This window comes from Pseudochaenichthys georgianus, chromosome 14 (genome assembly GCF_902827115.2).
Source record: "Pseudochaenichthys georgianus chromosome 14, fPseGeo1.2, whole genome shotgun sequence".
Classification (NCBI taxonomy): domain Eukaryota; kingdom Metazoa; phylum Chordata; class Actinopteri; order Perciformes; family Channichthyidae; genus Pseudochaenichthys; species Pseudochaenichthys georgianus.
The window spans coordinates 34,777,286-34,791,114 of record NC_047516.1 but is presented as its reverse complement, the minus strand read 5'-3'; the positions used below and the strand labels follow the sequence as shown (position 1 = coordinate 34,791,114).

The window sequence follows — 13,829 nt, the reverse complement described above, 5'->3', positions numbered from 1 at the left end:
CTTCCCAGACTCATTGGTTCAGGTACAAGGCTTTTCAAACGTTCGTATGGACAGGAACAGTAACTTGGGGAAAGTGAGGGGGGGGGAGGCATTTGCGCTTATATAAAGGACTCTTGGTGCAGCAATTACACAACAAAAGACACTGTGTGCACTCCCGATATCGAACTCTTATGCCTAAGTCTGAGACCATTTTACCTACCTAGAGACTATGGGAACATTTGTATCTGTGCTGTTTACATCCCACCCAATGGTAACGCATCAAAGGCTGCCTCACGTGTAGCGGACTGCGTGCACGAGCAGTTAAAGAACAAACCTGATGCACCTATATTTGTTATTGGAGATTTTAATCACTGGAAGCTAGAACCAGCACTTCCGGGATTCCAGCAATACGTAAAAAATGGCATCCGGAAAAATATCATACTGGACAAATGTTATGGCAACATCAAAGATGCGTATGCTGCTCGGATTAGAGCCCCCCTTTCAAATTTGGACCATAACACCATCCAGCTAATCCCCACCTTTAAGGCTGCCATCAAGAGAAGTAAACCTGTCTCTAAAACTGTCAGTCTATAGCAGGATGAGCATAAAGAAACGCTAAGTGGCTGCTTCTTGGCCACAGATTGGGAAGACTTCTACCAGGACAATGACACCGATACCATCGCTGAGACCATCACAGACTACGTTCATTTTTGTGTCGATACTGTTGTGCCAAAAAAGACCATTAGGATATATCCAAACAATAAAGACTACATCTCATCGGATATTAAACAGTGTATCCGACGAAGAAATATTGCTTTTCAAAAGAACGATGCAATACAACTGAGATCAGCTCAAAGAGAACTAAAGGGGAAACTTAAAGAAGCCCGAGAGCAACATAGTCTGAGTGTCCGAGAGGCTTTCTCAACCAAGAACTCGAAAGAACTGTGGGACTCTGTTAAAGAAATTACAAATCTGAACTCCGGCAAGAGGGAGATGCATGTTCTGGATGAGCTTAATAAAGCAAATGAACTTAACAACTTCTACAAACGTTTTGATATTAATTCTGCTTCTAACATTGATGCATGTAATAACTTGTCAACCTCTTTAACCTGTGACCCAATACACAATAGAAAAAGAATAATTGATGATAGTGCTGTGGCCAGGGTTTTCAAACAACTGCATACTAAGAAGGCCAGTGGGCCAGACGGTATTTCGGCACTCCTGCTGAAAACGTTTGAAGACAAGCTCACCCCTGCCTGGAGTCCATTATTCCAGCTCTCTGCTGACTCGGGAAGCATCCCTCAGATATGGAAGAAAGCTGTCATCATACCAGTTGCAAAAAAAACATGCCCACATGACAACGACTTCAGACCAGTGGCTTTGACCTCAATAGTTATGAAGTCAATAGAACGGATTATTGTAGGGAACTTGCGAACTGAGGTGCAACACCTCTTGGACCCCTACCAGTTTGCGTACAGCGATGGTAGAGGTACAGATGATGCTCTGATCTCCACAACTCACTTTATTCTAAAACACCTGGAAAATCCTTTAGCTTATGCTAGATTAATGTTCATGGACTTTAGCTCAGCTTTTAATACTATTCTTCCCCAAATGATGTTAAAAAAGCTCAAACAGATGGATGTGAACCCTTACTTGATCAGATGGTATCACTCCTTCCTAACTGAAAGACAGCAGCAAGTGAAAGTCAACTTGACCCTCTCTGACACACAGGTCATAAGCACAGGGGCACCACAAGGCTGCGGTAGCTCTCCTTTTCTCTTCACACTCTACACAAATGAATGTAGGAGTCAGCACACACACAACCACATTATAAAGTTTTCTGATGATACAGCCATACTTAGTCTACTGACTAGTAGTGCTGGGGGGAAACGATTATTTCGAAAACGATTATTTCGAAAACGATTAATCGGGCGATTATTTGATCGATTAGTCGACTAATCTAACGATTATTTTTCTGTTGTTCAATTCATAAAAAACGTAATGTAAAAAAAACATAATGTAACAATTTTTTTTTCACCATACTGTGTCTCAGGGGATCTTAATATTTAACAAACTATTAATGTGTTATACCAGATTAACGGAAATAATCTCAGCTAACTGACGATACAAACCATGTTTACCAAAACAAAACACAAGTCTCATAAGAAGCATCTAAATGACCCATGAGCGAAAAATGCTAACGGACATTGGCACAGAATTCAATATAAAAGTACCCTTATTACTTATCGTAGCTGCACATACAAGATATCCGATTAAAGCTGAGACTCCACAGATTATGTAGGTATATAGTATCATCACTGAGTGATCCGGACTCGCGACAGGGGAGGCAAATACAGTCATCACAACACGTACCTTTACAGAGCTTCTAGGGAGATCGTCTCAGCACCGTAGCTGTCAATCTGATCAAAAGACGTGTTCAATGGCATTAAAATGAGAAAAAACGCGGCTGAATCGGTTAATCCATAGGTTTTTAACGTCTATGTATAAACAAATGATTGAATTTATAATCCATAATTCCATTTGTATGTAAAAATCGGAGAGAAAATGCTAGCTGCTAATGGTAGCCACCACAGCTAGCTGCCGCTTTAAATGTTCCAACATAGCCGTTGTGCTTGTGTGATATGCCAACTCCATTTGGCAAAGACTGCAAATGACAATATCTTTGCGTTTTGGACTAACTTTAAAATATTCCCATGCTTTTGAAGACCTAGGGCGAGATGTTTTCGTTTGAGGGCTTCGTGCGCAATCCTGTGAGGAGGAGGTGGTAGCCGTTTCAGTCTTGTGTTTGAAGTGCGATTGCGAACGGCTTGTTGCTTTGTTTACACACCCACGTGTGTGTAGCGACGCGTCGACGCGGAAATATGTCGTCGACGATATTTTGAAGTCGACGCGTCGCTCCAGCACTACTGACTAGAGACTCAGACATTTCTATTTATAAACTTGAGATTGAAGAGGTCGTGAAGTGGTGTGAGGCGCACAACCTGGTGTTACATGTTAAAAAAACAAAGGAAATGATCTTTGACCCCAAGTCAGGAGGTGATCACGGCATCCTTATCAACAGGGAAGGAGTTGAGCAGGTTACACGTTTTAAATATTTGGGGGTTATTATGATGCTCAGTTAAGCTTGACCTCGGCAAACCCCGGGGCTGAGTTAGCGAGCCCAAGCCTTGACTCATCAAGGCGGCCGCCACCAACGCTGTCCTCCGAGGCACAGCTCCTTGTGCCCCTATTAGGGATGTAACGATATATCACGATATCGCCGTAAATAAATGTCTCAATACCGTCGTGAGACTGACAAAATATACTGCGATTTAAAAAAAAAAAAAAAAAATACATTTTTTTTTTTGGCAAAGTTGGCAACCCTGACATACCTAGAGACATTGACAAGTACCAACAGTATATTTATATCTCGCCCTGTCAATAAGCCTCACCTTCTTGGCAAAAACTGTATTGTTTTTGAAGTGGTGGAGAGACAATGCACAGTTTTACCCACTGCTGTCACCCATGGCCAAAGCATATCTCTCTGTCCCAGCAACATCAGTACCAAGCAAGAGAGTTTTTTCCACAGCAGGGGATATTGCAAACGCCCAAACATCCCAGCTTCTACCTGGAAATGTGGACATGCTCATATTCCTAAAAGATAACCTTGATGATGCTGAGTGAGTGAGTTAGTGAGTTAGTGAGTAACGGCCCGTCTACACTACAGGCATCGGAAAATGCTTTCAACGCTTCGCCCATTCACTTGAATGGGGTGACGTAGAAGATTTTGAATCTTCGCCGAACTGCATTGTGGGGAGCGGAGCATGGCTTTGCAAGCATCGTGAGAATCAAAAGTTGAGCAATGTTCAACTTTTGATGCTCCCGATGCTTTCGAAGCTGGCATCAGCCAATCAAATCCCGTTTATGCAAATCCCGCCAGTAGAAGCGCTAGCCAATCAAACCGCGTGCAAGCTGGGAGAGCCAGACCGCAGTTCATTTCCTCATATTCCAAACGAGAAATTACGGTAGCAAATCACCCGGTTCTTTCCGACCAGAACTATTTACCGGGATACAAACCGGAGGAACCAGGCATGGAGGGAGGTGGCAGAGACAGTGGGTGAAACTGGTAGGTTTTCGCCTGTTTGGTGAGTTTATATCCAGTTTACTTCGTTTTAACATTGCTATTGCTTTGTATGTCGGGGGCGGGAGATTCATGTGATTGGTTGTTGGTTGCGTTGCTCGCAAAAAATCGCCAAGCTTCAGACACGCCCAGCTTCAAGATTTGTTGATGCCTGTAGTGTAGACGGGCCGTTAGAGTTGAGTTACTTGCAAAACTAAAGTGAAACAACCGCTCAAAGACCAACAGCCCCAGATGATCTTGGGGTTAATAAACCCAATCAGGTGAAACTGGATCGTTATCCAGGGAAATTGTTTTCAGGAAAGAAGCGCACTTTTGCCACTGCATGGTACAACAACAGACCATGGCTTGAATATTCGTTAAAAGCAGACGCAGCCTTTTGTTTCCCCTGTAGACAGTTTAAAGTAAATACGTCTTCATCTGATGCGGCTTTTACTGTCAAAGGTTTTTGCGACTGGAAACACGCATTACAGACTGATAAAGGACTGCTAAGGCATGCCGCATCAAAAGAACACATTTCATGTGAGAGTTTGTGGAGAGAGAGAGAGACAGATACGCGAGGAAACAAATAAGGAAATGAGTACTTTGGTGCAGATCAGCTGGCACGGAACCGTTATTACGTGTCAGCTGTCGTTGATATGATAGCTTTTTTAGCTGTCAACCAACTCCCTCTCAGAGGTGACCACGGTTCACTCCACAGCATGTCCGAGTCAGGCAGTGGATAATAATAATGGAAAGCATTCCCCACACAGCAACATACACCTCTCATGACATGCAAAATGCCATAATAGAACTAACAGCAGTTCATCGTCTCCCCTCTACTATTTCTCTCCGAGTGCAACAATGAGGAAGCTGCCATCCTTAACCAGTGTGCCTTGCTCGTGATTTACCAGTGTTTGTGCTGCCACGCACACAATGTTTCAAAAGTGGTTTCTATGTTGCTCTTTATTTGTGTATGTATTTGCGATAAGTGTGCTTCTTTACGCAATGCAGTTGGCCTTGCTGTTTGATATATATTGTGCCGCAGGCCCGCAGCACATGACGGTTTTGTGTGCCCTCCCATGAAAATCATATGCCCTCCCTTTAGATTTGTTCTGGCGCCGGGTCTGTGCTAGACACAACTCTTATTCCCCGTACCAATGCTAACGGAGGCGAGACGTACGTTATTCACACGCTTATCCACACGTACGTTATTCACATGCTTATCCACACGTACATTATTCACGCGCATATCCACACATACGTAATCAACACGCATATCTAAGATAGCGCTTTCTAAGCTACGCCGCTGCCACGTGAGCGCGTACTTTGAGCGCACCTATGATACGTCGCCGTGACATCTGACATCGTTGTGACGTCGCCTGTATTCTACGTCAACCCATTCAAAATTGATGGAGGCGTTGGCGCACGTTGACATGTTAGTTCTCCGCTCAGTCAGCTTAGTTATCTGTTCTTTGGCACAAGTCACACCTTATAACTATGGGAGGGCAGAGGGGCTCACGGCAGCACCCGCGGCTCATTAACTGCTGAACAATACGTGAGTCTCCAAACACCAGAAAGGTCCCTAATAACACCATTACAAGTCGTTAGATTAGTCGTTAGTCGCTTTTGACACAAATAAGTAGCCAGGGGGTTTGGAAAGCTGCCGAATTTAACGACAAAGTCGCCAAGTTGGCAACACTGACCCGGTTTCCTGTCTAACCTTCAGTACAAATTTCACAAAAATATAAATGTGCAAATATGAAACATACAGGTCAATATCACCTTGCTAGTTGAACTGTCAATACCCCAAAACATATTCGTAGGTATATACTTAATTTTTAGTTATTTTGACACAATTAACACTTATAGTTTCATGTCTTGTTACATAAGAATAGATCATATTTGTTAAGTGTTATTATGGGAGGATTACTATTCTTGTGGTACTACTGCCTTATTAGGCCCATATTGAGCAGAGTATATTAAGACCAAAACTCACGTACAACAACTTCCTTACTTGCAACAAATTAGCACTAATTAGAGGGTTATTGAAGAAAAACTCTCAACTAATGGCTTATTACTTGTAGAATATGGTCATGTAGAATAAGGCATTAATAAGTGTTTTATAATGACTAATAAAGAGCCAATATACTGCTAATATTCATATTAATTAACAACTAGTTGATGGTTAATTTGTGTACCTTAATATAAAGTGTTAACCGTTACTTAATTATGAATGTTGTTACATCAAGGCTGAAAATTGTTTTTTTTGGTATTTGTATTATATTTAATCTTGTGGACGTGCAGATTCCCTGTCCTCCATCAGGGGATGCTGCAGCACCCTCAGCACCCCTACTTCCCACAGCCCTGAGTGGCTGGAACACTTACAAATGTGGGCCGGTAGGATTTAGGTAAAAAAAAAATCCGACAAGCCCTCCGGCCCACGCACAGCACCGGCCCACCGGGAAAACTCCCGGTATTGCCGATGGACAGTCCGCCCCTGCACACATCTGTGGATAATCATGTATACAAAAATGGTTAAAGCAACCATCACTAAACGCCGGCAACACTGCATCTACTGCAGACAATAGCAACAGGTCAGATGGGGACATCACGTTACTCTCCGTCGTGGACACTAACTTTCTCCCGCCTGACTCGCCCCCGGAGCAGCAGTCTTCGTCGCCCGAAACATCCCCGCCCGCCCGCAGGTGCCAGGAGACCTCGGCAAAACAGAGCTTGCCCAGGTATATCTAAAAAAGTACCTAACTCGCCTGTACAGTGGGGTAAGGCGGTCATTTTGCAGCTCGTGGTATACAAATAGACAATGGCTAGAATATTCATGTAAAAATAATGCCATATTCTGCCCTGCCTGTAGAAATGTTGGGTCAAAAATAATGCATACAATAGCACAGATGCCTTCGCCACGAATGGCTACAAAAATATCTCATATCCCAAGCTTATCAACAAGCTAATGTTGCAGCTGAAATGTTCTCCAGGTCACAAAGTCAGCCTCACATGATGATGTGATACCAGTTTTCAAGCACAGTAAATATTCTCTTCCCAGAGTATATGATCGGACCAAGGTGATGTTTTTCATGACACTGTGTCTCAGGGGATCTTAATATTTAAGAACCTATTAATGTGTTATACCAGATTAACGGGAATAATCTCAGCTAACTGACGATACAAACCATTTTTCCCAAAACAAAACACAAGTCTCATAAGAAGCATCTAAATGACCCCTGAGCGAAAAATGCTAACGCACTTTGGCACAGAACTCAATATAAAAGATACCCTTATTACTTATCCTAGCTGCACATAGAAGATATCTGATTAAAGCTGAGGTTCCACAGATTATTTAGGTATATATATCATCACTGAGTGATCCAAACTCGCGACAGGGGAAGCAAACACAGACATCACAACACGTACCTTTACGTAGCTTTTCGGGAGATCGTCTCACCGTAGCTATCAATCTGATCAAAAGACTGGTTCAATGGCATTAAAACAAGAAAAAACGCGGCTGAATCGGTTAATTCATAGGTTGATAATGTTTCTGTGTAATACTTTTTCTATTTATAATCCATAATTCAATTTTTATGTAAAAATCGAAGAGTAAAAGTTAGCTGCTAATGGTAGCCACCAGAGTTATCGCAGCTTCCGGTCTTGGCTATGCGGCAGTCTCACACACACATTACCAAATAAGGAGTATGTGGGAGTCCCCCTCGATTCCATTGGCTCTGATGGTTAAAAAGAGATGTCAATCAGCAAAATCGAGCAAGGGGGGCCAGAGATAGGTCAAATCCACCCAAATGACCCCAGAAGTGTTTTTTTGTGCTAAATCTCTCTAAAAAGGTCAATTTTCACTTGTTTTGCATCAATCTTGATACAGGCTACTTATTATATGTTGTAGTTTGGATTACTAAAGCTTTTAGTCTACCATCCCATTCAAGGGTGGTTTTCACTACAAGTAATTTTTTTGGGACGGACGGACACAATAATTTAATTTTTTTACTGTGTTCAATCTGAATTTACTTTAAAATAAAAACATCTATATTGATTCTGACGCATCTACATCCAACTCACAGGTGTAACCTTGCTTTGAGAAAAAAGATTATTAATGTAACCCTTTTAGAAGGGAAGATAGGGTAATTTGTTCTGGGAATGTCATTTTCGAGCCTGAGACCTGAAAAACAGGCTTGGGGCTTAACAGATTAATAATAATTTTGCCTTTCAATGTTTGCCATTTCAAACCATGAGCTGGTTCAAACAATATTTGCCTAGATTTACAATATGTTCTCATTTGTTTTATCAGTACAGTTTTGAAGCTTTAGTGCTTTTCTTTGCCATAGCCCACTTCGGACTGGATGCAATATTTCAGGATTGCACTTTTAACTGACTTGAAATGTTCTCACTTGCTTGGTTTCAAAACATAACAAATGCTATAATCTGTTCATTGGGGACCATAACATCGATTCTTTTTTAATTGCTGTTGTCGGCCACTATTGCTCACGTAAACCTACTACTGCTGCACCCCCTGTTAACTCAGATGCACCCCAAGTGATTTTGTTCTGGAACCGGGCCTGATTTATTGTGCCCCCCTCAGAAAATAACTGGCCCCAGCCTTGCCCCCCCCCCCCAGTCAAATTGGTCTAGAACCGCCACTGCCTATAAGTAGTCTTTATATGACACGTTTAGGGAACCTCGGTTAACACTATGGACAAGGGACCAATATATAATGAAGGAGCCCCGCCTCCCCTGAAGATGCATTCGGGAACCGTGATCTTGGTGTAGCTATAAAGCATTTGACAGTAGGCCTACTGCCTGCAGAAGACTGGTGTCATGGTTCTGCCACAGTGGCTGCACCCTCCCCTTCTCTGTGTCTAACGGGGACGCGCTTAGGCGCTGCAGACTCGTGACGCGCATCGTCTGATTGCATGGATGGGAGCAGCGAGAGGCATGCGGATGAAAGGTAACAGCTTTGAAACAACGTCCTCTCTCAGAGACGCTAAAAGCGGTATGACACAGCGTCCAGCATCCGTGAGTCCGGCTTTTCGGCGGCATTTAGTCAAACACAGCCCTGAAGGACATTTGGATACACAAACAGCTCGCCACGAGTACCGTTAACACCGCTATCCGGTACAGGACGCTAGCTACATGGCCCCGTGTAGAGAGGCTGTCCTGGGTATGTAATGGTGGTATAGCAGCCTGCCAGTGTAACAGCCGCGGTAGTACGCTAAAGCATGAATGTTCTTGAGGTTGCGACTGGAAGTGATATCTAGCGGTCACACAAGGTCCTGCTACTTCCTCTTAACTTTAAATTACTAACAAAAGACTACGAGCACGTCGCTGTATTAAGTGTAATCCTGTGTAGGACACCTGCTTTTTGAAGGGTTGCTGACTGGAGATTTACACACAGCCAATGTCAGCAAGGACCAACTTTTATATTTCTTATTCTATTTCCTGAAATATACCAAGTACCAGAGTGTTGGAATACTTTGTTACAAGTAAAAGTCCTGCATTCAAAAACGTTACTCAATTAAAAGTACCAAAGTACAAGCATAAAAACAAACGTAAAGTAACACAAGTAATCATTATGCAGATTGGCCCATTTCAGAATAATATATATTATATGTTTTGATTATAAGTATTGATGTGTCAATCAATTTAATTTTAATTTAATGTTGAACTGATTTTAATTATTTTATTCACTGCTAATTAGCATGTGAATTTACTCCAGGTGTAACTAAAGTATTATTTTAGTTTTGATCATATAGTTTATTATTAATCTGCAAAGTAAGGTACTACATAAATCTAGTGGAGTAAAAGTACACTATTTATCTCTGATTTGTAGTTGGGTAGAAGTACAAAATAGCATACAAACAAAATAAAAAGTACCTCAAATTTGTACTTAAAGGTCCCATGTCATGCTTTTCCAGTTATTACCCACAGTGTTTCCCCGCTGCTACGCAGCTGCTACAGGGAACCAGCCAGGTACCAAAAAAGAAAAGAAAAAGGGGAGTGATTAGTAACATATACATAATTAAGGAATACTAACTAGGTAACATAAGAATAAACAAGTTTAAATTATTTGTTATTGGTTGTGATCGTATTCTAAAGATGTTTGGATTATTGAAAAGTATACTGCTCCCTTTGAATGTTGAGAGCTGTATCCATAAATTCATTTTGTGCTCAAAGTGCACCAGATTGATGCTTTTCACTTCAACATTTAAAAAATGTGGATGTGTATTATTAGTGTTACTGTATGTTCAATAAAGGTGATTTAGCAAAATACACCTGTAGAGCCTCAAGAGCCTTTCTTGTGCTGAGCAAACACATAGAAACATATTGACGGGGCGCACTTCGCATGCACACACACAAAAAAATTCCACGCGCTCGGCGCTCACATTTTGCTGGGCCCGTGTGCCTTAGCACCGCCGCTATGACTCCATCCTAGGGGAAACACTGACCCGTCCCCTTGTGTGTTATGAAGGTGTTTCTGCATGTAAACGGTCTGCAAAGTCACAAACCCTCAAAGTGCACCCTGTAGCGAGTAAAACTCTAACACAGAACAGACCTGTCTGTGCTGCCCCAGAACGCCTCGTTGGAGATTTCTCTTTTTCTTCTTGGGTACAGTGACGTGCCCATACCCAATGGACCAATCCGTGGAGCCGTTACGTAACGTCCGCGGAGCCGTTAGGTTAAGTCCGCGGATTGGTCCAAACCACGGACTTCCTCACACACACACACACACACACACACACACACACTCTTTTCTCAGCTGCAGCTCCACCGATTTCTCCTCCCTGAGACGGCGGGACGCGGCGAGGCTGCAGGTGTGTGTGTTTGGGCTAGGTTTCGCTGTCTCGCAGACGGCCACTGGGCTCATAGGGAGGGGGTGGTTAGGAGCTCCAACAAGCCGTTTAGGACAGAGAGTGAATACACATACTACACAGTGATGCTGTTTGAGAAACCAATGTGACTTTGGAAAATTGGACAATATAAATCAATTCTAGTAGACCTCAACAATGGAACTATGATCAGTAGAAATGGCCATGACGTGGGACCTTTAAGTACAGTACTTGAGTAAATGTACTTAGTTACATGGAAAATACTGAGCCACTATGTAACCTCACACTGGGGGGGTGCTCTTAAGATCAAGGTGTCTGCAATGAAACCACTAACATCACCTGAAGAAAGGCAAGTGTGTCCTGTTTAAATATAAAGACTCTACCTGCCCATTCATGCTCTGGTGTGTCAAATCAATATATCATTTATTATATTTTATCCGACTATTTAAAACAAATATATACATGTGCTAACTTAATATCTGTTTTTGTAAAATGAGCAGTCATTATTACTCCTGTAATTTATTATGTTGTTTTCCTTTTAGGTCGGTGTCAGCTTACATCCCTTGAACAGCAGTGTCGGACACACAGAGCCTCCAGCCTGCAGCAAGAGCGCTGTCCAAAGACTTTCTCCTCATGGAATATATTTAATCAGTGCCGCTCAGACAATGCTACATCTACTGCAGACAAGTAGATAGCCTCGACTTTTGCCAAGAACAGTCCAACAAGGGCAGCTGATAGCAGCGCAACGATCAGGTGGACTGCAATCTAGATGCCAGAGGACCAAGATTCAAGACGGCACTGAAGAAAAGACTCCTTTTCAAATTATTGTTTTTCCTCATTGTCCCTTAAATTGAGCATCTTTGTTCTTCAAGTGCAATCATGGGGGCCACCGGCTACGGTTACTATCGTGCGACCATCTTCCCCTGCATGTTCATCGGCTATGCGCTGTTCTTCTTCAACAGGAAGACCTTCTCCTTTGTCATGCCCTCTGTGATGGAGGAGATACAACTGGACAAAGATGACCTAGGTGAGACTGAAGCAATAATATCATTATTTCTTTGTTTGTTTGGTGCAATCATCAGGTGTGTTATTAGGCGGTAGTTTGACAAAGACATTGTGCATTAGGGCCTAAATATGCTTTATTTAGCTTGCAAAATACACACAGTACAAATACATTAGCATGTACTGTACACACAGACAACACTGCTTACAGGCTTATTCATACACAGTTGTATTATTTCACTGATGTCTTGAATTGTCACCTTTATCACCACACTTGACCTCAGTGAATAGCCTTTGCTAATAGCTTAAATGTTCAGGTGGAGAACAATAGAGAGTACTGAGTATTGTAATATTAAACTGACCATTACTATCTAACACATTGTTGCTCTGCGCTAAATGCTGATATAATGAATGCTGAATTGCTCAGTCAGTTAAAGCATGAACTAAAGTTTAAAAGTTTGACCTGATAATAGTGCTTGAAAAAGAGGCAGGTTGTCTATACAGTATAAGCTATGAAGTCCATCTCATAGTTATAGTAGAGATATCTCTCTCTACTACAAATGTCAGCCTACTGGTGGTGCTATAGTAAAAGTCAGAGGATCAGAGTCAGTGAGATTCATCCTAGGCGAACCATGAGTGTCAAACCCCTCCTGGGAGGGAAGCCTTCACAGAAGCAAAGGCCCCAGAGCTACAGCCCCGGTCTGTATGTGCTGTTTCTCGGTGCATTGCTCTAACAGTAACTGTCATGGTTTCCCTGCAGGTCTGATCACCAGCAGCCAGACCATGGCCTACGCCATCAGTAAGTTCATCAGCGGCGTGCTGTCGGACCAGATCAGCGCCCGCTGGCTCTTCTCCATCGGCCTCTTCTTGGTGGGAGGCATCAATGTGGCCTTCTCCTGGTCCTCCACGGTCCCCATGTTCTCTCTGCTCTGGTTCATCAACGGCCTGGGCCAGGGTTGTGGCTGGCCCCCATGTGGGAAAGTGCTGCGCAAGGTAATGGCATCCTGTGTGCCACGTCATGCAACACAGAGATATTCCGTATAATGTTCACTGCCAATGGTATTCCCACTCTTAATACTTTGTGAGGCCTTAAATTACATTGAGCAGCTAGTGTAAGGGTGTTAAACCAGAGTGGGAACCACCTGCTGCGGCATTGGCCCCATTCCAAACCAACCCCTACACCCTCCCACACCGTGATGGAGTGAACTCTGTACTCGGTTGCACACTAAATGTCTATTATATCCTACTGCACACTTAATGTTAATAATATCCTACTTTTAAATTGTGTTAGCTGTAATTTGGCACTTCATAGAGTTTATTAGTCAGAAAGTCTCCAGATTTTCCTCTTTCACGGTCAACTTGCAGGTCTCCCTAGAAATGTATCGTTGATCTCAATGGGATTTTCACCTGGTTAAATAAAGGCTACAAACAAACAAACTTGTATATGTGACCTGCTCCATCGAAATCAGTCGCATTGACCCGAAGACACATTGTGAGTTGTATACACTGCTGGAAAGAGGAGATTCCTAGCTTTCTAATGATATCTGGATTGTTTTTGTACTCCAAATATTAAGCAAATTATGTCACATTATATATTGACTGTCACCGAGTCATCATTTTGAGAAAAAGGCCTTTAAAGTTTCCTCTTCTCTGGAATCCATGGATCTGATTGGTTATTAGCAAATGATCAAAATACTACGGAGGGAAGATACTGACTTGACGTAAGTAACTATCTGGGGACATTGTGAGGTGATGTTTTTTTGTTGTGTCCTTTTCACCTGCAATGCCTTGGTAACTTCATGCAAATTAGCACATTTTAATTAGGCCTAGTTAACGCCTAATTTGCATATCAATGTGGCGATTGTGATTACGTTATTAGA

General features: G+C 42.5%; 1 protein-coding gene across 3 annotated transcripts in view; it reads left to right on the top strand.

Moving 5' to 3' along the window:
- The window catches only part of LOC117458860 (glucose-6-phosphate exchanger SLC37A4-like), a 40,419-nt gene that overhangs the window by 13,782 nt on the left and 12,808 nt on the right, over positions 1-13,829 (top strand). Inside the window, exons 1-3 of one of the 3 annotated variants that reach the window (XM_034099555.1) lie at positions 8,925-9,068; positions 11,490-11,974; positions 12,710-12,942. In XM_034099555.1, the coding sequence (XP_033955446.1) occupies positions 11,827-11,974; positions 12,710-12,942 (381 nt within the window). In that variant the 5' untranslated portion in view covers positions 8,925-9,068; positions 11,490-11,826. The other 2 variants (XM_034099556.1, XM_071205473.1) reach the window with 2 other exon arrangements.